Source organism: Thalassophryne amazonica, chromosome 7, assembly GCF_902500255.1.
Source record: "Thalassophryne amazonica chromosome 7, fThaAma1.1, whole genome shotgun sequence".
Taxonomy (NCBI): Eukaryota; Metazoa; Chordata; class Actinopteri; order Batrachoidiformes; family Batrachoididae; genus Thalassophryne; species Thalassophryne amazonica.
Window position 1 is genome coordinate 3,989,370 of NC_047109.1, and position 24,168 is coordinate 4,013,537.

A 24,168-nucleotide genomic window follows, 5' to 3' on the forward strand; every position below is an offset into this window, starting at 1 on the left:
AACGAAGAAAAACTGAAGCTTATGTTGCACACGATCTGAAAATTCATGTTTTGTTTTTTTATGTTCAAAAAACTTTATTGAAGTAATTATTGTTTATCTCTGTTTGTTATTGCAGTAGTCGTTTGTTTTGTTCTTGAAAATACACTGTGTGCACAATTACTAGGCAAGTTGTATTTTTGAGGATTAATTTTATTATTGTACAACTGCAGTGCTCTTGGTCAGTCCAAAATGTTAACAAAACCTCAAGCCTGAACATTTAAGTAGTAAAAGTGAAGTCTGGGCTTTTTTAAGAGAATATCTCTATGTGCACCATTATCAGGCAACTAAATGACAAATGAAGATTTTTCCATCTCACTTGTTTATTTTCACCTGTTAAAGTGAGAATAATAAACAAACTCAAAATTTACAAACATCCGAAATTTCAAAAAAAAAAAAAAAAAAAAAAAAAAGCCCTCAGTGACCAATATCAATCAATCAATCAATTTTTTTATATAGCGCCAAATCACAACAAAGAGTTGCCCCAAGGCGCTTTATATTGTAAGGCAAGGCCATACAATAATTATGTAAAAACCCCAACGGTCAAAACGACCCCCTGTGAGCAAGCACTTGGCTACAGTGGGAAGGAAAAACTCCCTTTTAACAGGAAGAAACCTCCAGCAGAACCAGGCTCAGGGAGGGGCAGTCTTCTGCTGGGACTGGTTGGGGCTGAGGAAGAGAACCAGGAAAAAGACATGCTGTGGAGGGGAGCAGAGATTGATCACTAATGATTAAATGCAGAGTAGTGCATACAGAGCAAAAAGAGAAAGAAACAGTGCATCATGGGAACCCCCCAGCAGTCTACATCTATAGCAGCATAACTAAGGGATGGTTCAGGGTCACCTGATCCAGCCCTAACTATAAGCTTTAGCAAAAAGGAAAGTTTTAAGCCTAATCTTAAAAGTAGAGAGGGTGTCTGTCTCCCTGATCTGAATTGGGAGCTGGTTCCACAGGAGAGGAGCCTGAAAGCTGAAGGCTCTGCCTCCCATTCTACTCTTACAAACCCTAGGAACTACAAGTAAGCCTGCAGTCTGAGAGCGAAGTGCTCTATTGGGGTGATATGGTACTATGAGGTCCCTAAGATAAGATGGGACCTGATTATTCAAAACCTTATAAGTAAGAAGAAGAATTTTAAATTCTATTCTAGAATTAACAGGAAGCCAATGAAGAGAGGCCAATATGGGTGAGATATGCTCTCTCCTTCTAGTCCCTGTCAGTACTCTAGCTGCAGCATTTTGAATTAACTGAAGGCTTTTTAGGGAACTTTTAGGACAACCTGATAATAATGAATTACAATAGTCCAGCCTAGAGGAAATAAATGCATGAATTAGTTTTTCAGCATCACTCTGAGACAAGACCTTTCTGATTTTAGAGATATTGCGTAAATGCAAAAAAGCAGTCCTACATATTTGTTTAATATGCGCTTTGAATGACATATCCTGATCAAAAATGACTCCAAGATTTCTCACAGTATTACTAGAGGTCAGGGTAATGCCATCCAGAGTAAGGATCTGGTTAGACACCATGTTTCTAAGATTTGTGGGGCCAAGTACAATAACTTCAGTTTTATCTGAGTTTAAAAGCAGGAAATTAGAGGTCATCCATGTCTTTATGTCTGTAAGACAATCCTGCAGTTTAGCTAATTGGTGTGTGTCCTCTGGCTTCATGGATAGATAAAGCTGGGTATCATCTGCGTAACAATGAAAATTTAAGCAATACCGTCTAATAATACTGCCTAAGGGAAGCATGTATAAAGTGAATAAAATTGGTCCTAGCACAGAACCTTGTGGAACTCCATAATTAACTTTAGTCTGTGAAGAAGATTCCCCATTTACATGAACAAATTGTAATCTATTAGACAAATATGATTCAAACCACCGCAGCGCAGTGCCTTTAATACCTATGGCATGCTCTAATCTCTGTAATAAAATTTTATGGTCAACAGTATCAAAAGCAGCACTGAGGTCTAACAGAACAAGCACAGAGATGAGTCCACTGTCCGAGGCCATAAGAAGATCATTTGTAACCTTCACTAATGCTGTTTCTGTACTATGATGAATTCTAAAACCTGACTGAAACTCTTCAAATAGACCATTCCTCTGCAGATGATCAGTTAGCTGTTTTACAACTACCCTTTCAAGAATTTCTGAGAGAAAAGGAAGGTTGGAGATTGGCCTATAATTAGCTAAGATAGCTGGGTCAAGTGATGGCTTTTTAAGTAATGGTTTAATTACTGCCACCTTAAAAGCCTGTGGTACATAGCCAACTAACAAAGATAGACTGATCATATTTAAGATTGAATCATTAAATAATGGTAGGGCTTCCTTGAGCAGCCTGGTAGGAATGGGGTCTAATAAACATGTTGATGGTTTGGATGAAGTAACTAATGAAAATAACTCAGACAGAACAATCGGAAAGAAAGAGTCTAACCAAATACCGGCATCACTGAAAGCAGCCAAAGATAACGATATGTCTTTGGGATGGTTATGAGTAATTTTTTCTCTAATAGTTAAAATTTTGTTAGCAAAGAAAGTCATGAAGTCATTACTAGTTAAAGTTAATGGAATACTCAGCTCAATAGAGCTCTGACTCTTTGTCAGCCTGGCTACAGTGCTGAAAAGAAACCTGGGGTTGTTCTTATTTTCTTCAATTAGTGATGAGTAGAAAGATGTCCTAGCTTTACGGAGGGCTTTTTTTTATAGAGCAACAGACTCTTTTTCCAGGCTAAGTGAAGATCTTCTAAATTAGTGAGACGCCATTTCCTCTCCAACTTACGGGTTATCTGCTTTAAGCTGCAAGTTTGTGAGTTATACCACGGAGTCAGACACTTCTGATTTAAAGCTCTCTTTTTCAGAGGAGCTACAGCATCCAAAGTTGTCTTCAATGAGGATGTAAAACTATTGACAAGATACTCTTCTCAGTTACAGAGTTTAGGTAGCTACTCTGCTCTGTGTTGGTATATGACATTAGAGAACATAAAGAAGGAATCATATCCTTAAACCTAGTTACAGCGCTTTCTGAAAGACTTCTAGTGTAATGAAACTTATTCCCCACTGCTGGGTAGTCCATCAGAGTAAATGTAAATGTTATTAAGAAATGATCAGACAGAAGGGAGTTTTCAGGGAATACTGTTAAGTCTTCTATTTCCATACCATAAGTCAGAACAAGATCTAAGATATGATTAAAGTGGTGGGTGGACTCATTTACATTTTGAGCAAAGCCAATAGAGTCTAATAATAGATTAAATGCAGTGTTGAGGCTGTCATTCTCAGCATCTGTGTGGATGTTAAAATCGCCCACTATAATTATCTTATCTGAGCTAAGCACTAAGTCAGACAAAAGGTCTGAAAATTCACAGAGAAACTCACAGTAACGACCAGGTGGACGATAGATAATAACAAATAAAACTGGTTTTTGGGACTTCCAATTTGGATGGACAAGACTAAGAGTCAAGCTTTCAAATGAATTAAAGCTCTGTCTGGGTTTTTGATTAATTAATAAGCTGGAATGGAAGATTGCTGCTAATCCTCCCCCTCGGCCCGTGCTACGAGCATTCTGACAGTTAGTGTGACTCGGGGGTGTTGACTCATTTAAACTAACATATTCATCCTGCTGTAACCAGGTTTCTGTTAGGCAGAATAAATCAATATGTTGATCAATTATTATATCATTTACCAACAGGGACTTAGAAGAGAGAGACCTAATGTTTAATAGACCACATTTAACTGTTTTAGTCTGTGGTGCAGTTGAAGGTGCTATATTATTTTTTCTTTTTGAATTTTTATGCTTAAATAGATTTTTGCTGGTTATTGGTAGTCTGGGAGCAGGCACCGTCTCTACGGGGATGGGGTAATGAGGGGATGGCAGGGGGAGAGAAGCTGCAGAGAGGTGTGTAAGACTACAACTCTGCTTCCTGGTCCCAACCCTGGATAGTCACGGTTTGGAGGATTTAAGAAAATTGGCCAGATTTCTAGAAATGAGAGCCGCTCCATCCAAAGTGGGATGGATGCCGTCTCTCCTAACAAGACCAGGTCATAGCCACCCTTCTGTTCAATAATAGTCACAAGCCTTCCATTCATGGACTCTGTCAGTTTCTTGATCTGGTCCAAATTAACATTTTGTGCAGCCGCAACCACAGCCTCCCAGGCACTGTTCAGAGAGGTGTACTGTTTACCTTCACTGTAAATTTCCTTCTTCAGAAGGGCCCAAAAGTTCTCAATCGGGTTTAAGTCAGGTGGCGTACTGTAGTTGGACCCTTTCGGGTTGAAAATGGGCTCAAAATCATCTCTCAGACCTACTGCCAATTTTTAGAAGCAGTGGTGCAGAAGAAAGTCTGCATCTTTCAAGAAGACTTTCATTTTCATGCAAGACAACGCTCCATCACATGCATCAAAGTGTGCCACTGTGTGGCTGACCAGTAAAGGCCTTAAAGATGAAGAAATTATGACATGGCCCCCTTCTTCACCCGGTGCACGGGTGAATGGTGCACAGAGATATTCTCTTAAAAAAGCCAAAGCTTCACTTTTACTACTTAAATGTTCAGGCTTGAGGTTTTGTTAACATGTTGGACTGACCAAGAGCACTGCAGCTGTACAACAATAAAATTATAAATAAAACAACCTGTTGTGTCCAGAGTGTACGCAGGAAGTGCAGTCTGTTTTCCATGTTGGCAAGAAATTCATCTTTCTTGGTCTGCAGCTTCATGATGATGGATATGCGATAATTGTTGTGCAGATGATTCCATTGTTTCAAAGATGAGCACAGTCCTTTGGAGACAGAGTGTCTGAGTACCCATCAAAGACAGCAGTCTCTCAGCTTTTCCCACAGCTCCATGGTATGTCGTGCAGAGCAGCAGCTCCATCCAGGATGACTCGAGTCTCTCCTTCTGGGTGGGTGGGTGTTGAAGCCACTGTGCCATGTTGCATCACTTTGTTTGCTGTTTTCAACATTGTTTCTGAATGAAATAAAGCAGTGGAGGAAGCAGACAGCTGCAAAGACCTGATTTGAAGAAGATCAACACATCTTGTTCCCGCCCTTATAAACCTTTGAAACAAAAGATTGGGGTCAGTGTGAACTGTTGATGTGACATCCATGTTTCTGGTCTGTGTCCCTTTGTTGAGTCTCTTCTGCTGCGTTGCATCATCGACTTCTTCAGGACGGGGATGAAAGCAGCCACCAGGCTCCATGAGTCTCAGTCATTCCACATCCTTTGGTCACAAACATCTGCTCAGTGACTCAGCATGAAGACCATTCATCTGGCTATGTCGACTGACCTTGCGTACAAATTATGTCCCCAAACTGTCAAAGCGTGTCAAACAGAGTTTGAAGATGTGGATTCCGGTACCCAGTTCTTTCTTTCAGCTTGAGTGAAAGTTCTCCGGGTGTCGATGGGTTTTTGGTTGTCTTGCTCAGCCTGATCCATCCTTTGGAGGACCTTGTGCCCTTCTATGTCCTGTGCTGATGTTTTTCCTGTTAATAACTCTTCCATGACTGTGACTAATTCTAGAATGATGACATACACTTCAACACACGACTGTTTTGCCGAGTCAGCATGCTTACATCATGGCTTAAAAACATTCTTCCTGTTGTCAGACGTTGGTCATTTCGTCAACCCCACAGAAGAAAATAAAACACAGGAACAAACTGCTGCAGTTAGTGGTGGGTATGTCCACATCTGACTGGGACCAAAAACCAGTTTTCCAGATATTCACAGGTATGAAAACAGTGCTTCTGGATGAACTTTTATCCAGTCAATTCAGAAAAGTGGTTTCTTTATTAACCGCATAATAAATTTATTAATTCAGTTGGGAAAACGGGATTCTTTCCTCTTGATCATGTCAACAGCAAACAAAATAAAAAATAACTTTTAATGCTGCAAATATTCTGATCAATGAAGGACGCCTGAAGCAGGATGTGAAAACTTTATTTCAAAGTCAGACATCAAACCCCACTGGATCAGGTCAGGTCCAGGTCGCTGTGGGGAACGCCCACACGTCCCGCAGCCAAGGACATGCCCACACGTCCCCCAGCCAAGGACACGCCCACACGGTCCCCAGCCAAGGACACGCCCACACGTCCCCCAGCCAAGGACACACCCACACGGTCCCCGGCCAAGGTTACCCCTCCCGCCCGGGCCAAGGACACACCCATGCGCCCCCGGACGACACGCCCACGTGACCTGGCTTCAGCACCTCTCCAAAGGAACCATGCCAATTTCCTCCCAGGGTGGTTGCCATCCAGGACCCAGGGCAGTTCTGTGGTGTGGTGGGTGCAGCGCAGCACTGACCTGACCAGATCCAGCGGTGGTTATTTTCTCCAATTTTGTGTCACATGACTGCCGCCTACCAGTCCAGTCTGATCCAGATCCAGGTCTCAAACCGGCGACATGCTTTAATAACTGACGGTATAACTTAAAAAGGTTTGATCGATGTTACGGGAAATGTGATGATTGTCTGAGCGCCAGAGCGAGAAGATGTGCTGTTACTGTGGAAACAGAGGTCAAAGTGCACAGTGATGCAGCGGCTGTGATGACATCACTCATGACACTCCAAACATCATTTTCAACCAACCCAAAGTCCTTCAAATGACTCCTCAGGGTTTTGGTTTTCCGCTCGTTGCTGGACAAAGCGGGCATCACTTTCTGGCATCAGCCATCTTGTTAAACTTCTCTTCCAGGGCCTGAGCGCTGATCCGGGGCGGGCCGGCATCTAACGGACAACCCTCCACCAGGCTGTTCATCGGGGTCGGGGGCACCTGAGACTCCTCCTCCTCTTCTCCCAGGTGACCATCACAATCCTGCAGGAAGTCCCTGACAATGGGGAGGAGTTTCTTACGAGAAGCGTGTGTGTTTCCTGACAGAAAAGACAATGTGATGAAAAAAAACATGTTCACAAGAAGACAGCGCCCCCAACAGGAGCAGAGCTGCAGTTTACCTTGGAGGTAGGCTGTGATTTGAGGATGGGGGCTGCTGATTGGACAAAGGTTAAGAGCGGGGTTACGGACCTGCTCCAAGTACTGGCTCATCTGGGGGAGAGAAAGTGTTGTCATGACAATGTAAATAGAAAAAAAAATACAAACATCTGATGATGTACCAACAAAGTAGATACAGCAAATACACTGTTACAGCTCCTGTTACTGAGGCTGTTCCAGCAACATCAAAGATTTTGTGTCTGCTACCTACAACATGCGTGGAAAGTATCAAACCTAAACCTACTTCGAGGCATCTTATATGTGCTACTCTGGAACCACCCCTAAATCAAAACAGTTCAACTGTCAACCCCACTGAGGTCCTTAGTCTGGGTCTCATTAACATAAGATCACTATCCTTAAAGTCATTGTTGATTAATGATCTAATTATTGATCATCACTTAGATATGATTGGGTTATGTGAAACCTGGCTTAAACCGACAGCTGTCCTCCCCTTAAATGAGGCCTGCCCACCGGTATATATATATATATTTAGTCACGTCCCTCGTGATGCGAAGCAAGGAGGGGGTGCTGCTCTTATTTATGAATCTAGGTTTAGTTTATTAGCTGTTGGGGGTCACAAATATAACTCATTTGAGCATCTGATTCTCCGCTCTGCTCAGGATATTACACAATGCCAAGGTCAGAAGAATAAAAATCAACCATATTACTTTGTCACTGTATATAGGCCTCCCGGCCCATATTCTGAATTCTTAGATGAATTTGGTGCGTTCATCTCTAACTTGTCAACTCGTGCAGATAACATTCTGATCATTGGTGACTTTAACATTCATATAAATAAACCTTCTGAGCCCCTCTGCAAATCATTTATGGAAATTGTGGATGCATTAGGATTTTGGCAATGCATTCAGGACTCAACGCACATTAGTGGAAATACCCTGGATCTGGTTCTCACACGTGGTATTGCTGTCATAAATATCGATATCATGCCTCTTATATCAGTGGTCTCTGATCACTCATTAAGTTTACAGTTTTGCTGCCGTGTTTAGTGGAACAACAACCTTATTTATCACTACGGCGATGCATCAACTCCTCAACTAAGACTGAACTCGAAAACTGAACTCGAAGCTAGACTGCATGATGTCTTAGCTTCACGTTTGGCAAATTCCCAATAAGGAGACAGTCTTGTGGATAGTTTAAACTCAGTGCTCAAAACTACACTCAATATGATTGCTCCACCTTTATTAAAACAACCCCCCCCCCCCCCCAAAAAAAAAAACCCCAAAAAAACAGTCGGCTTGTTTCATTGACTACTTACGGGGGCCTCAAACACAAGTCTACAGGTCTAAAACGAAAATGATGTAGTTCAAAATTAGAAGTATTCCACCTTGCGTGGCGTGATGCTATCTTAGACTATAATCATGCATTACTGGCTACAAAGTGGACCCGTTACTCTGATTTGATCAACAAAAACAAGCATAACTCAAAATTCTTGTTTGACACGGTGGCAACACTTATTCATGGACAACCACCTGTAGTTCACTTTCCTTTTACAGCACAAGATTTCCTGGATTACTTTGAGAAGAAAATAGAAGACATTAGGTTAAACATATCCCAGCATGCCTTAACCCAGCCACTACACCCTGCTATTGAGGTGGGCACCATTACTGAGGTATTACCTAGATTTACAGAATTTGACAGTATCTCACTAGGCATGCTGATGAAACTCATAACGTCTACAAAAATGCACAACCTGTTTATTTGATCCTATACCAACAAAACTGTTTAAGGACCTGTGGCCCACTCTTGGACCGACTGTGCTGGAAATTATTAATCTCTCATGAACTTCTGGATCTGTTCCTAAATGTTTCAAATCTGCAGTGATTAAACCATAACTTAAGAAACCTAATCTTGACCCTAGTGTATTGAAAAACTATCAGCCGATATCAAATCTATCATTTTTCTCTAAAATTCTGGAAAAAGTGGTGTCAAAATATCATTCCACAGAGACGGCTCTCACTAAAGTGGTGAATGATCTTCTTACAATGGATTCAGACACCACTATGGTTCTGGTGCTGTTAGATCCAGTGGTGGGCACACTTCCGATAATCCGATAACAGATAATTATCGAAGATAATGTTTTCATTATCAGATTATCTTTTTAGATAACTTTAAAAACCATCATCGGACTAATTATCTTCTGATGAATTGCCGTCCGATAACTTTTAGACCAATAACGTAGTAAACCAAGTTGAACAGTGAAAAACATTTTTAAAACTTAAAAGCAGTTGAGACCTACCTGTTAAAAGTTTCCTAATAGGTATATTGTTCTACCGTCTGCAAACTGAAGAGAGTTGTTTTCAGAAGAAACCACTCTATCCTCTGTAGGCAAAGGAGAACTGGTAACCCCCCCCCCAAAAAATAACACCATACTGATATAATCGCAATATCACCCAAGTCATCCAGAGGCATACATTTTTAACTTATGGTTCAAATTTTAACCTACTCATTTTGGACAAGTTATTTAAAATTACTGTCATGTCTGAAGTTTTATAAAGTGAAAATATCAGATATATGTTTTCGTTTTAAAGTAATGTGCTAATTTTTAAGGTTTTGTGAGCACATGCTGTGCCCGGCAGCAATAAATTATGGGTAGCATAGGGTAATCTCAGATGTTCACGACAGGACAAATGCATTTCAGACACTCTGTTCAGGCTCCACGGACAACAGCATTAAACTCTAGTGCCTAAAACTCTTGTGAATATATTCTCTGGTCCAGAGGTTCAAACCCCATCTGACTTTAAGTCCTTATCTGGCCTTAAAATAATTAATCTTAATGTTCGCAGTCTTTTACCTAAAACTGACCGAGTTAGAATCTGGGTGCAGTCAACAGGAGCTGATCGAGTTGTTATTTCTGAAACTTGACTAAACAAATCTGTATCTGATAATGATGTTTGCATAAACGGTTTTCAAATCTATCGTGCTGACAGATCAGCTGAAGGTGGGGACTGTCATTTATACCAGCTCATCCCTCCATGTAAATTTGTTACTTGCTGAATCCTGTTGGAAACCATTTGAACTTTTAGCATTAAGGCTTGAACTTTCCAAGGGTTGATATGTGAATGTTGTGGGATGCTGTTGGCCTCTTTCTGCCACCTCAAATGCACTTCAGTCACTAAAGGATCTTTTATTTAAGCTTGATTCAAATGAAATTATACTAATTGGAGACTTAAACTGTGACTGGCTTAGTCCTAATTCTGATGATTTCAAACTGTATGTGATCAATTAAATTTCACACAATTAATCGTATCCCCTACTCATCCAAATAATAAGTGTCCTGATTGATTTGATTTTAACAAAAGCCCCACATAAACACTGTTCAACTGGGGTTTTTTGCAATGATCTCAGTGGCCACTGTTAGAAATATCAAAATGTGTCATGATCTGCCCCGGCCCTGGGGTTTATCTTGGTTCTGTCTGTGTTCATGTCCCCTGTCTTTGATTTTCAGTTTAGGATTACTTTAGTCATTGGCTTTATTTTGCATTTTACCACTACTGCTTGTAATTTCTGTTTGTTATGCGTTTGTCACGTTAGTTCAGTTTTAGTTTCAGCCCCAGCCTTTAATTCTCTTAACCTTCCACTTTCTGTCTGCTTAGTGTTTGTTTTACTGCACTCTCTTGCTCCTGTTCACTTCATCTGTCTCTTTCTTTCACACCTCTCTTTCTGTCTGCTTAGTGTTTGTTTTACTGCACTCTCTTGCTCCTGTTCACTTCATCTGTCTCTTTCTTTCACGCCTCTCTTTCTGTCTGCTTAGTGTTTGTTTTACTGCACTCTCTTGCCCCTGCTTGCCTCAGCTTTGTCTCCTTCCTGAACTTTCTCACACCCTGTTATTTAAGCGTGGCATTTTTCTCTTCTCTGCCAGTTCGTTGTGCTTGTCACCGTGTGTTTCAGCCCTTGTTCCAGCCTCAGTAACTTTGCTCTAGCTTTCTTTTTTGATCTGACCAGCTGTGTATGACCTTGCCTTGTTTTTGTGACCTAGGTTTTGCCTCTGCTCTAACTGTTTTGTTTCTCCGTGCCACTGGACCCTGCCTGCCTTGGACTATGCCAATGCCCTGCCTGTACCTCTGCTTCACAGACTGTCCACCAGTGTATCAAACCTGAGCCTGTTTACAAGATAAAGCCTTTTCTTATTCTAACGCTTGTGTTTGTGAGTCCTGCAATTGTGTCCAGCCACTCTGTGCCTGTAAGCTTAACGCAGCCTGACAAAAGGGACAAAAGGAAACCACAAATCATTATAAAAAGACATTTAAAACATTTTAATGAACAGGCGTTTTACCATGACATTTCTAAGTCCCAGTGGAACAGAACTGACCTCATTCCAGATGTCGAAACAGCTTGGTCATTTTTCTATGAGTGTTTCATGGCTATTGTTAATAACCCTGCCCCCTTTAAGAACTTTAGATTTAAAAGGTAGAGATAATCCTTGGTTTACACCAGATTTGGCAAATGCTTTATGTGAGAGGAACCTGGCCTGGGCAAAAGCAAGAAAAACTGGTCTAAAATGCAATTGGGATATTTTAAGAAAATTAAGAAATAAAAGTTCCTCCTGAATTAAAAATGCCAAGTCTGAATTTTACTTGTCAACTACAACTGACAGTCTCAATGACTCTAAAAGGTTTTGGAAAACCATAAAATCTCTGTTGAAAATAACTCACAGGTTTTGCCAAATTACATTGTCCATAACTCATCAAATATTTATGACAAAGTTGAAATGTTAAATTGTTTCAACCAACATTTTATTTACTCTACACCTTCTATAAACTGGAGCAATCCTGTGACTGCACATGAGCAATCCTCTGATGCATCAACATTTAGTTTCCAGCCTTTTACTTTGTGTGAGGTCTATAAAGCACTAAAATCATTAGATGCATGTAAATCACAAGGACCTGACTTAATTGATCCTTACTTTCTAAAAATGCAGCTGATTTAATTGCAAAACCTTTGACTGATATTTTTAACTTAAGTTTGAGCAGTATGCAAATTCCCAAAATTTGGAAATAGGCTTTTGTCACACCATTATTCAAAAGTGGTGACCCAACAATCTTAAATAATTATAGGCCAATTTCAAAACTTTGCATCTTATCAAAAATTTTGGAATCCTTAATAAATGAACAGCTGAAAGAATTTTTGTATTCCAACATTTTATGCAAATTGCAGTCAGGTTTTAGGAAAGGTCATAGTACCATAACAGCAACACTGAAGGTGATCAATGATATCTCGACATTGTGCAGTGCTTTTCATTGATTTGAAAAAAGCTTCTGATTCTGTAAATTATATTTTACTCAAAGAGAGATTGATCAATATTGGACTGTCTAAAAAGGCAGTTGGATGGATCTGTAATTATCTCACTGACAGGTCCCAATGTGTTAAATCAGATAATATTTGTTCTAATATTCTTTCATTAACTAAAGGAGTGCCCCAAGGCTCTGTTTTGGGGCCACTCCTATTTACTATCTATGTGAACAATGTTGGCCAGGATCTTTGGACACCAATTACCATTTTAACGCTGCTGAGATGGTTATTTAGAGTTTTGCAAAAACTCTTAGTGCTAGTGTTTTACATTACAAAATGCTTTTAACATAGTTCAAAACATGTTTCTACACTTGGATCTTTCTTTAAATGCAAATAAGAGCAAGTTGATGTTATTTTCAAAAACAAAGAGCAATCTGCAGATAAGTCCTCCAATTGTCACTCTTCAAGGGACAGAAAGCGAAAGAGTTAAATATTTAGGTATTTTAATTGATGACAACCTTAGCTTTAAAGGACATGTTGAACATTTGGTTAGGAAATTGAGGATGAAAATTGTTTTTTACTTCAGAAATAGGCTATGTTTTTCCTTCAATGCAAAAAAGAAACTTGCAGCTGCAACATTTTTACCCATTCTGGATTATGGTGACCTCATTTATCAATCAATCAATCAATCAATCAATTTTATTTATATAGCGCCAAATCACAACAAACAGTTGCCCCAAGGCGCTTTATATTGTAAGGCAAGGCCATACAATAATTACGTAAAAAACCCAACCGTCAAAACGACCCCCTGTGAGCAAGCACTTGGCAACAGTGGGAAGGAAAAACTCCCTTTTAACAGGAAGAAACCTCCAGCAGAACCAGGCTCAGGGAGGGGCAGTCTTCTGCTGGGACTGGTTGGGGCTGAGGGGAGAGAATCAGGAAAAAGACATGCTGTGGAGGGGAGCAGAGATCAATTACTAATGATTAAATGCAGAGTGGTGCATACAGAGCAAAAAGAGAAAGAAACACTCAGTGCATCATGGGAACCTCCCAGCAGTCTAAGTCTATAGCAGCATAACTAAGGGATGGTTCAGGGTCACCTGATCCAGCCCTAACTATAAGCTTTAGCAAAAAGGAAAGTTTTAAGCCTAATCTTAAAAGTAGAGAGGGTGTCTGTCTCCCTGAATGAATGCCCCAATTCAAGTACTGAAATTACTGGATTCTGTTTATAATGCTTCGTTACAGTTTATTACAAACTGTAAGCCTCACACACACCACTGTGAACTTTACATACGTGTGGGCTGGCCGGCACTGACTCACTGACTGGTATGTATTCATTTATAAGGGTATTCTCCCTTCATATTTGGGTGAATATATTCAACCTAAAGCGCTTGGACTGTGTTCTTTGCACTCACAAGATGCACTGCTATTGTCTGTACCAAGTGTCCGTACAGAAACTGGTAATGGGACTTTCACACTGAACATGTCGGAAGTGTCAAATGTGTCAAAAATTGGTCAAAAAGCACTATTTTCAATGAGACGTGTTGCTTTTTAGATGGTGTCAGTTTAGCTCGGCTTTTGATGCGGTGCTTCTGACGGGAGCGCGCATTGCTGTTTGTCGGCAGGCTGATGCGGTCAAAGTTCAACCCAATCCAACTTTCAACGCTCTAAGCTGTGACGTACCTTCGCGCTGTCCAATAGGAACGATGCGTCGGGCCACAACACGGAAGACTAGTGGCAGGAACCACTGATCTGTACAAAACAGATCGGTGCAGAAACCACTGATCTGTACAAAAACAGATCGGTGCAGAAACCACTGATCTGTACAAAACAGATTGGTGCAGAAACCAATGATCTGTACTAGGGTTGAAATGATTCATCGAGTAATTTAAATAATTCAATTACAAAAAAAGTTCGAGGCAAATTCTTTAGCTTTAGTAGCTAAAAAAAGCTTCTCCCAGCAGGGTGATGGGAGAATCGTTCTACTGCTGTTTTTCAAAGCTTTTTTTGTGGTTCAGGCGATGCAAATTCAAGATGGTGATCAATGAACTTTTTTCAGGTTGTGGAAACAGCCAGAGTGTGACATAGCAATCTCCGCCCCCTTGCCGCTTCCGAAGCGAAGCGTCTGACGTCATGAGTGTTGTAAACGCATCCGACGGATTGGAAAGCGTTGACGGATTGGCCTGACGTGTTCAATGTGAAAACCCATTAAGGTGGCATTTCAGTATTCTGCCCCCACAACATGGAACAAGTTACAAAAAGACTGGAAATTAAAGGAACTGGTTTCAATAGGCCAGTTTAAACTCAAAGGTTTGGAAACGAAAGCCATGGTTTGTAAATGTTTTTAAATAGTCTTGTGAAATTGTTATGAAACTGTTTTAAATGTTCTGAATTGTTGTGATTTGTGCTGCTGTCTTGGCCAGGACTTCCGTGAAAAAGAGATTGGTAATCTCAATGGGACTTTCCTGGTTAAGTAAAAAATATATATTCTACTTGATAGGGCTGGGGAATCAGTGTCCTTGCATGGTTGACATCACACTTGACCAGTCATTCTCACTGTGTTTTGCACAATAACACAACCTCTAAAACCTAGTTTACACATAGACGGTTTTGTCGGCGGGCAGTACATAGACCGAAGTTCGCAGTAGTTCCGGCTGTTTTTGCGGTGGAAAGGGGCGGAGCATTTCGCCGGCGTTTTGGCCGCCGTACTATCCGCAAATACGCGGATAAAACACCGCTAAATCCGCCGAATAAAGCGGCGTTTTGACGCCGTAGCATCCGGCACACGTCACGCAATGGGGGTTAATACCCAGTTCTATCCTTTACAATCCCAGGTTAAGACGTGCGTGAGAACGGCAGTGTTCTGCTGCCACCGATAATGCCCTGTGTACCGCTGGATTTATCCAGGCAAATCCTGCGTTACTCCAGGAACTTTTGCATATAGGCACTGCCCCCAGAGTTAATAGGCTGAAGCAGCAGGAATACATGCCTGTCACTGCAGGGGGAGGGAGATCATCCTCAGCCTTTTATTCTCCTTCCTTTGCCCCTCCTCAATGTGTTGCTCCGTCTCCACCTCCCCTCTTGCCGCTGCCAATTTTCTTTTAGGAGGCATACTGGAGCTTCTCTGCAAAAACATCTGGAGCTGGCCGCGAGTGAGAGGCCTGCATGCAGCGCGCTAGCGTTTTTATATTGACCGCTGCCAATCGGCCGTTTGGAACGCCATTAACCGGGAGGTGGCGTTTAGAACGGCGTACTGTCCGCTAGCGCCGCCATTTTGTCTGCCTCTGTCGCCGGTTAAAAACACCCTTGAGGACGCCGATGTGGGCTCTATCACCATTTTACACGCCGTTGATTAGGGATACAACGCCGGCCGCCAATTACAGCAGTGTAAACTGCGGCACTACAGGAACGGGCAGGATGAAATGGCGATTATAAAGTATCAAACGATGATTCCCGGCAAAGCTGGAACTAAACCACGCCCCCTAGTGCCGGCGTTAACAACGGCATGTGATCCTTAAGACGGCCAAAAACTCTTCCAGGACGCTTCCGGGAGCTCTTACCATCTATGTGTAAACGGGGCTTAACCTTAGTGACATGAAATTTGGGGTTACACATGGATCCGTCTTAGGCCCCCTGCTTTTCTCCCTTTAATGGGCACATATTGCGGCATTTTGGGATTACCTTTCACTGCTATGCTGATGACACTCAGTTATACATGTAGATAACTGCTGGTAATCTTATTCACATAAAATCCTTAGTAGATTGCCTTGCATTAGTGAGAAGCTGGATGTCTAGAAACGTCCTACTTTTAAACTCTAAGAAGACTGAAATGATGGTTCTTGGTCCAGTGAGACATTGGCATCAATTTGACCAGCGAATGCTTAGCTGAGGCTCGTGTGTCATACATCACACTGACTAAGTGAGGAACCTTGGGTAATTTTTGATCCTACATTGTCCTTTGACCTCCACATTAGAGATATTACAAGGACTGCTTTCTTCCACCTGTGAAATATTGTGAAGATTTGTCCCATCCTGTCTGTGGCTGATGTTGAGACCCTGATTCATGCGTTTGTCTCTTCTAGATTGGACTTCTGCAATGTTCTATTTTCTGGTTTACCGCAGCCCAGCATTAGGGGTCTCCAATTGGTTCAAAATGCTGCTGCCAGACTTTTGACATGAAGCAGAAAGTTTGACCACATTACACCCATTTTGGCGTCTCTTCACTGGCTTCCTGTCCCAGTGAGATCAGATTTTAAGGTTCTGTTACTAGTCAATAAAATTATTCATAGACTGGCACCTCCCTATCTAGCTGACCAAATGAAACCTTACATACCGGCCCGGGCTTTACGTTCTCAGGGTGCAGGACTACTTAGTGTCCCTCGGGTGAATAAGAAGTCTGTGGGTCACAGAGCTTTCTCTTATCATGCCCCTGTTCTGTGGAATGATCTCCCTGCATCAATAAAACAATCAGATTCTGTGGCGACTTTCAAGCCCAGACTTAAGACGCACTTATTTTCCCTTTCGTATGGCAGCATACTGGTATAGTATGTTACTATGCTTTTTACCCTTTTAAATTAATTTTATTAGTAAACCGAGTGTGCCGCGGCCTCCACTTTATCTAAATTCTGGGTCTTTTAGTGAGGTTTAGGGCTAGTGGCCGGCGATCACCTTAGTATTTTTCTGTTTTTCTTGTTCTTTAATGCTGACAAATTATACTGTATTTCTTGTCTTTCTGATGCCTGATTCTGTTTTTTTCTCTCTGTTTAAGGTACAGCTCCATCCAGAGATGGGTGTGGTATTTGTTCTGGAGACCCTCCTGTCCTGTGCACCAACAGCATTTCTTGTATAATTGTTTTGTGAATTGTTCTGTAATTTGTGTCTGTATCATGGCCCAAGCAGAGGGTCACCCCTTTGAGTCTGGTCTCCTTGAGGTTTCTTCCTTAAGAGGGAGTTTTTTCTTACCACTGTTACTCTGGAGGTTAGTAAGGTTAGACCTTACTTGTGTGAAGCACCTTGAGGTAACTCTGTTGTGATTTGGCGCTATATAAAAATGAAATATAAAAAATGAAATAAAATACAGGACTAATAACAGCAGGATGCAGTATTCTTCTAGCAGGTGGTGCTCTCAAAGTCTGCAAGGAAGCTGATTCTAATTTAACTCTTTTACTGTGAAAAACAAACTGTGACCTTTAGGCAGCACAAAACCATCAAACTGACGTTCTTTACACTAACACACCCCCATACCATCACAGATGCTGGCTTTTGAACTTTGTACTGGTAACACTGTGGATGGTTTTTTCCTCTTTTGTCCAGAGGACACGACGTCCATAATTTCCAAAAACAATTTGAAATGTGGACTCATCAGACCACAGCACACTTTTCCACTTTGCGTCTGTCCATTTCAAATGAGCTCGGGCCCAGAGAAGGCAGCGGTGTTTCTGGATGTTGTTGATGTTTGGCTTTCACTTTGCATGGTAGAGTCCAGACCTGTCGCCCACTGAAAATGTGTGGTGCATTATGAAGCGCAAAATACGACAACGGAGACCCCGGACTGTTGAACAACTGAAGTCGGACATCAAGCAAGAATGGGAAAGAATTCCACCTACAGAGCTTCAACAATTAGCTGAGTGTTGTTAGAAGGAAAGGTGATGTAACACAGTGGTAAACATACCACTGTCCCAGCTTTTTTGAAACGTGTTGCAGGCATCCATTTCAAAATGAACAAATATTTGCACAAAAACAATAAAGTTTATCAGTTTGAACATTAAATATCTTGTCTTTGTGGTGTATTCAATTGAATATAGGTTGAAGAGGATTTGAAAATCATTGTATTGTTTTTATTTACATTTTACACAACGTCCCAACTTCACAGGAATTGGGGTTGTACTAACAGTACTGATGTTAATAATAACAGGAGTAACAGCAGTAATTACCTCAGCCCTGCAGGTGGCGCTGTGACTGAAGACAGCGAGATGTCGACACGGTTCGTTCTTGGCGTTGAACCTGATAGACATGAGCAGCACAAGATCGAAACTGAACCGCATACAGAACTGTGAAAGCTCCACCTCCAGGTCCGCCTTCTGCAGGAACTCCTGTCCAATATACACACAGGTTAGTGAAACAGCGCCACCAAGAGGAAGGAAGATATGACTATAAGATTAGTGCAACTTCCCTGTTGTTGTTTTTCATGTTTGTTTATTTTTGTCTCTGTTATGTGGTAGTTTGGTCTCAGCAGTTGGTCACCCCTCTGAGTCTGGTCTGCTTCAGGTTTCTTCCTATAATGAATCCAGTAGGGGGGGGTTTCTTTCCCACTGTTGCCTTCATTCAGTGATGGTATGTAATGAAGTACAAATACTTTATACTAATGAAGTACAAATACTGCATCTTACTGAACACTCCATGTGCAGTAGGGTGCAGTACTGTGTGCAGTATGGTGCAGTACCATGTGAAGTACGGTGTGCAGTATGGTGCAGTACTGTGTGAAGTACTGTGTGCAGTAGGGTGCAGTACTGTATGCATGGGCACAATTTGCTGGGGGATAGGGGGGACATGTCCCCCCCACCTTTTCAACCAGGGGGGACAGAATATGGTATGTCCCCCCCCCCCCCCCCCACCTTCTGACATATATGTGTGTACTTGAAACATGCTATTCCAGTCTTATGTGCAAAACCATGTCAGAATAGTATCTTTGTTTCTGCAAGTTTGTATTTTTAGCAGCATTGACTTGTTTCCAACACCTGTTTCTTGTTTGTCACATTCGGAATTTTCTGGGACTGCATTTGCCCAGATTTGAAACCAAAAATAGCTGCCTCTAGGGACTAGTGTCTACACATATGTATCAATGGACCTTATGCTAATTGACTAAATTCTGAAAGTTAAAAAAGGAAATCAGAAAAGCTATCTGGGACCTCAGAAAGCCCATCTGCAATTATTGCTTGATCTCCAAAATCAGTCTATGCAAGCGAAATTATGTTCAGTATGAGTGTTGTCATTAGTGCCACTTCGAAAATTAAATTCATGATAAGTAATTTATCCTAAACTTATGATCTGTTGTTTTTTCAAACTTATGGAAAAACAAATCTTGAGAAAAAAAATACAGTATGTGATAGTTAATAATTATTAAGATAAGATATAAAATAATTATCGGACCAATTACCTTCCGATTAATCTTTGTTCGATAACTTTTAAACCGATAAACAAAATAAACAAAGCTGAACAGCAACAAGCATTTTTAAAATTAGTTTAGCATTCACCTGTTAAAAGTTTTGTAACAGACGCACAGCTATAACCTTTGCAAACACAAGAGAGCCGCTTGTATAAAAAACATCTCAATCCTCTGCAGACTAAAGAGAAACAGCCCCAAAAGAAAAAAAACATTTCCTTTAACACCATACCGATATGCTGGCGATATCACCTAAGTCATCCAGAGGCATACATTTTTAACTTATGGTTCAAATTTTAACCAAACAAATTTTGGACAAGTTATTTAAAATTACTGTCATGTCTGAGTTTTATTAAGTGAAAATATCAGATATATGTTTTAGTTTTAAAGTAATGTGCTAATTTTTAAGGTTTTGTGAGCACATCCTGTGACCTGCAATGCATTTTGGGTAGGATGATGTAATCTCAGTACATCACGACAGGACAAATGCATTTCAGACACTCTGTTCAGGCTCCACGGAAAACAGCATTAAACTCTAGTGCCTAAAACTCTCTTGAATATATTCTCTGCATTTATAGATGTTGGTTTTATTTGCGTTTGTTAAATTTCACGCATTTTAAATGTAGCAGACAGGGATTACTGTATCTGGAATTTTGTTTTCAAGTCCTCTACTGCCATCTACTGGTCAGTAGTGTTCACTAAGCGTGTGGGAACCAGTAGATAGCAGTGTTCTATTTATTTTGACCCCGGTTATGTCAGATGATTGTCAAATCAACTTTTTGGCTTTGCAAATGGCTTATTTTGTGTGCAAATAATGTATACATTATACAAGTTTCACTTTTTTAATGGAATTACAACCTTATTTCTTTTTCAAATTCTCCCATTTTTTGCATCCAGCCTTATTTCCTTTAGAAATTTCCTTGACAAATAATATCAGTCTATTAGGACGTCAGGTTATGTGTTACACATATACATGTGTGTGTATATATTTTCCAACTTATTCCCATTGATGAAACTTTTCATTTTCTGCCTGAAAGCTTATTAGATGAGTGTGTTCAGGACTCCGTTTGTTTACTAAATACACACACGTTACAGACCTTGAAATCCAACAGCAGGGATTGATATTATCCAAAGATTTATGAACATACAAATTAACGTGCTTACACTTTATCATGATTTTCTCCGAATGTGAGATATAAAAGTGTCTTATCGTAGCGTTCGTGTGTATGTGCATTATAACGCCTCAGTGCACGAGCGACGTTACGATATTCTTCAGAACAACAATATACGCAACATGCATCCAGCAGCAGACACGCTGCTGTCATAGACAACTGCCTGTAAAGTTTTTTGGCAAGTTATAACTTTCTAAACAGCATAATTTGTAATGAAAGCCGCTTCATTTGTGCGGCTCTTTCGGCACCATGTTTGTTTTTTCAGAGACAGCAGTAAGCTCCTCCTACCCCTCCAAACAGAGGGATTTGTAGCCCTTCGCCTTCCCCTCCGCCTTGCTCCAAAAAGAGAGGCGGCACTTTTACCCAGAATCCTTTGCGATCTGTCTGTTTGTCAGCATGACTTTATTTTACAAGACCTGCACCTGACCGGAGTGTCGTAATTGATAGAGAGTTGGCTTTATGGCTGCTCCCGGAGTGTCTCTGTGCTGGGAGCTCTGTAGTAAACAAGAGCTTGCAGCAGGGACCGAATGTTGAAAGAAAAGTGTGGTCTCATTGTTGGGGTCTGTTTTTGTTTTTAATATTATTATAAGCTATTAAATTTGTTTTACTACTAGTTGTAGATGTGTCAGAGGTAATATTGGAATTTATCAGTTATCTGTAACTTCTGATACATTTTTGGGTGGTTTATTGTTTTATCTTTATCGAAGATAAGTTTTCAGTTACCTGATTATCTGTTATCGAAGTTAACTTTTTGGTTATCTGTGCCCACCACTGCTTATATCCATAGTTTCAAATTGTATAAGTCAAATGGTTCCACTTTATTATCTTCTCAAAACATTAAAATTACTGTTCTGGATGCTTAGAATGCATCTGAGCTTATCTAGAAACCGTCGGCTTCTGGGGGCCTAAAGCGACCCCGGACCCCCGGCCTATGGACTTCGGCCCTGCGAGCCTCGCACTTTGTCCCCCCAATTTCTAGTTCTAAATTGCGCCCTTGACTGTGTGCAGTCGGGTACGGTATTGTGTGAAGTACTGTGTGCAGTGGGGTGCGGTATTGTGTAAAGTACTGTGTGCAGTCGGGTGCGGTATTGTGTGAAGTACTGTGTGCAGTGGGGTGCGGTATTGTGTGAAGTACTGTGTGCAGTGGGGTGCGGTATTGTGTGAAGTACTGTGTGCAGTGGGGTGCGGTATTGTGTGAAGTACTGTGTGCAGTCGGGTGCGGTATTGTGTGAAGTACTGTGTGCAGTGGGGTGCGGTATTGTGTGAAGTACTGTGTGCAGTGGGGTGCGGTATTGTGTAAAGTACTGTGTGCAGTGGGGTGCGGTATTGTGTGAAGTACTGTGTGCAGTGGGGTGCGGTATTGTGTAAAGTACTGTGTGCAGTGGGGTGCGGTATTGTGTAAAGTACTGTGTGCAGTGGGGTGCGGTATTGTGTGAAGTACTGTGTGCAGTGGGGTACGGTATTGTGTGAAGTACTGTGTGCAGTGGGGTGCGGTATTGTGTAAAGTACTGTGTGCAGTGGGGTGCGGTATTGTGTGAAGTACTGTGTGCAGTGGGGTGCGGTATTGTGTGAAGTACTGTGTGCAGTGGGGTGCGGTATTGTGTGAAGTACTGTGTGCAGTGGGGTGCGGTATTGTGTGAAGTACTGTGTGCAGTGGGGTGCGGTATTGTGTAAAGTACTGTGTGCAGTGGGGTGCGGTATTGTGTGAAGTACTGTGTGCAGTGGGGTGCGGTATTGTGTAAAGTACTGTGTGCAGTGGGGTGCGGTATTGTGTGAAGTACTGTGTGCAGTGGGGTGCGGTATTGTGTGAAGTACTGTGTGCAGTGGGGTGCGGTATTGTGTAAAGTACTGTGTGCAGTGGGGTGCGGTATTGTGTGAAGTACTGTGTGCAGTGGGGTACGGTATTGTGTGAAGTACTGTGTGCAGTGGGGTGCGGTATTGTGTAAAGTACTGTGTGCAGTGGGGTGCGGTATTGTGTGAAGTACTGTGTGCAGTGGGGTGCGGTATTGTGTGAAGTACTGTGTGCAGTGGGGTGCGGTATTGTGTGAAGTACTGTGTGCAGTGGGGTGCGGTATTGTGTGAAGTACTGTGTGCAGTAATAACTGACCTCAAGAGTGATGTAGATCACAGAAACAGCGACATTCAAACTGCCTGAAACCGTCTTCATGTCCTTCCGCAACATCTGCTCTGTATTCAGACCTTAGGACAAAATACTACAATAAGTACTTCAAAATGCTGCAGTGAATACTGCACTAAATGCTCTCTCAGAACATGTTTAAGGAAACATAACCTGCATAAAGAGCAGAACTGATTTATAATCTGATGTGGATCAAAACGGAACACGTCAGAATGTTAGCATGTCAGCCCATGGAAAAGGTCAGCAAAACAACAAATAAACAAACAACTGTCCCCACATAAACAACAACAGAGTTCTCCATGAGACCAGAGTGTTCTCTTTAAAACCAGAGAGTTCTCCATAAGACCACAGAGTTCTCCATAAGACCACAGAGTTCTCCATACAACCCCTGGCAAAAATGATGGAATCACCGGCCTCGGAGGATGTTCATTCAGTTGTTTAATTTTGTAGAAAAAAAGCAGATCACAGACATGACACAAAACTAAAGTCATTTCAAATGGCAACTTTCTGGCTTTAAGAAACACTATAAGAAATCAAGAAAAATAATTGTGGCAGTCAGTAACGGTTACTTTTTTAGGCCAAGCAGAGGAAACAAATATGGAATCACTCAATTCTGAGGAAAAAATTATGGAATCATGAAAAACAAAAGAACGCTCCAACACATCACTAGTATTTTGTTGCACCACCTCTGGCTTTTCTAACAGCTTGCAGTATCTGAGGCATGGACTTAATGAGTGACAAACAGTACTCTTCATCAATCTGGCTACAACTTTCTCTGATTGCTGTTGCCAGATCAGCTTTGCAGGTTGGAGCCTTGTCATGGACCATTTTCTTCAACTTCCACCAAAGATTTTCAATTGGATTAAGATCTGGACTATTTGCAGGCCATGACATTGACCCTATGTGTCTTTTTGCAAGGAATGTTTTCACAGTTTTTGCTCTATGGCAAGATGTATTATCATCTTGAAACATCCCCAAACATCCTTTCAGTTGTCCAAAATATCAACATAAACTTGTGCATTTATTGATGATGTAATGACAGCCATCTCCCCAGTGCCTTTACCTGACATGCAGCCCCATATCATCAATGACTGTGGAAATTTACATGTTCTCTTCAGGCAGTCATCTTTATAAATCTCATTGGAACGGCACCAAACAAACGTTCCAGCATCATCACCTTGCCCAATGCAGATTCAAGATTCATCACTTAATATGACTTTCATCCAGTCATCCACAGTCCACGATTGCTTTTCCTTAGCCCATTGTAACCTTGTTTTTTTTCTGTTTAGGTGTTAATGATGGCTTTCGTTTAGCTTTTCTGTATGTAAATCCCATTTCCTTTAGGGGGTTTCTTACAGTTCGGTCACAGACGTTGACTCCAGTTTCCTCCCATTCGTTCCTCATTTGTTTTGTTGTGCATTTTCGATTTTTGAGACATATTG

General features: G+C 41.3%; 1 protein-coding gene and 1 long non-coding RNA gene across 3 annotated transcripts in view; one reads left to right on the top strand and one right to left on the bottom strand.

Moving 5' to 3' along the window:
• Positions 1-4,366: 4,366 nt before the first annotated feature.
• Positions 4,367-16,050, top strand: LOC117513571. The gene is made up of 3 exons (XR_004561637.1): positions 4,367-4,432; positions 5,226-5,230; positions 16,039-16,050. It is a non-coding gene; the product is annotated as an uncharacterized LOC117513571 (long non-coding RNA).
• The window catches only part of prune (prune exopolyphosphatase), a 38,083-nt gene continuing 20,581 nt past the window's right edge, over positions 6,667-24,168 (bottom strand). For both annotated transcript variants that reach the window (XM_034173733.1, XM_034173732.1), the window contains 4 exons: positions 22,697-22,788; positions 18,189-18,347; positions 6,969-7,059; positions 6,667-6,887 (listed from right to left, as the gene is read on the bottom strand). In XM_034173733.1, the coding sequence (XP_034029624.1) occupies positions 6,670-6,887; positions 6,969-7,059; positions 18,189-18,347; positions 22,697-22,788 (560 nt within the window). In that variant the 3' untranslated portion in view covers positions 6,667-6,669. The remainder of the gene's footprint in view (positions 6,888-6,968; positions 7,060-18,188; positions 18,348-22,696; positions 22,789-24,168) is intronic.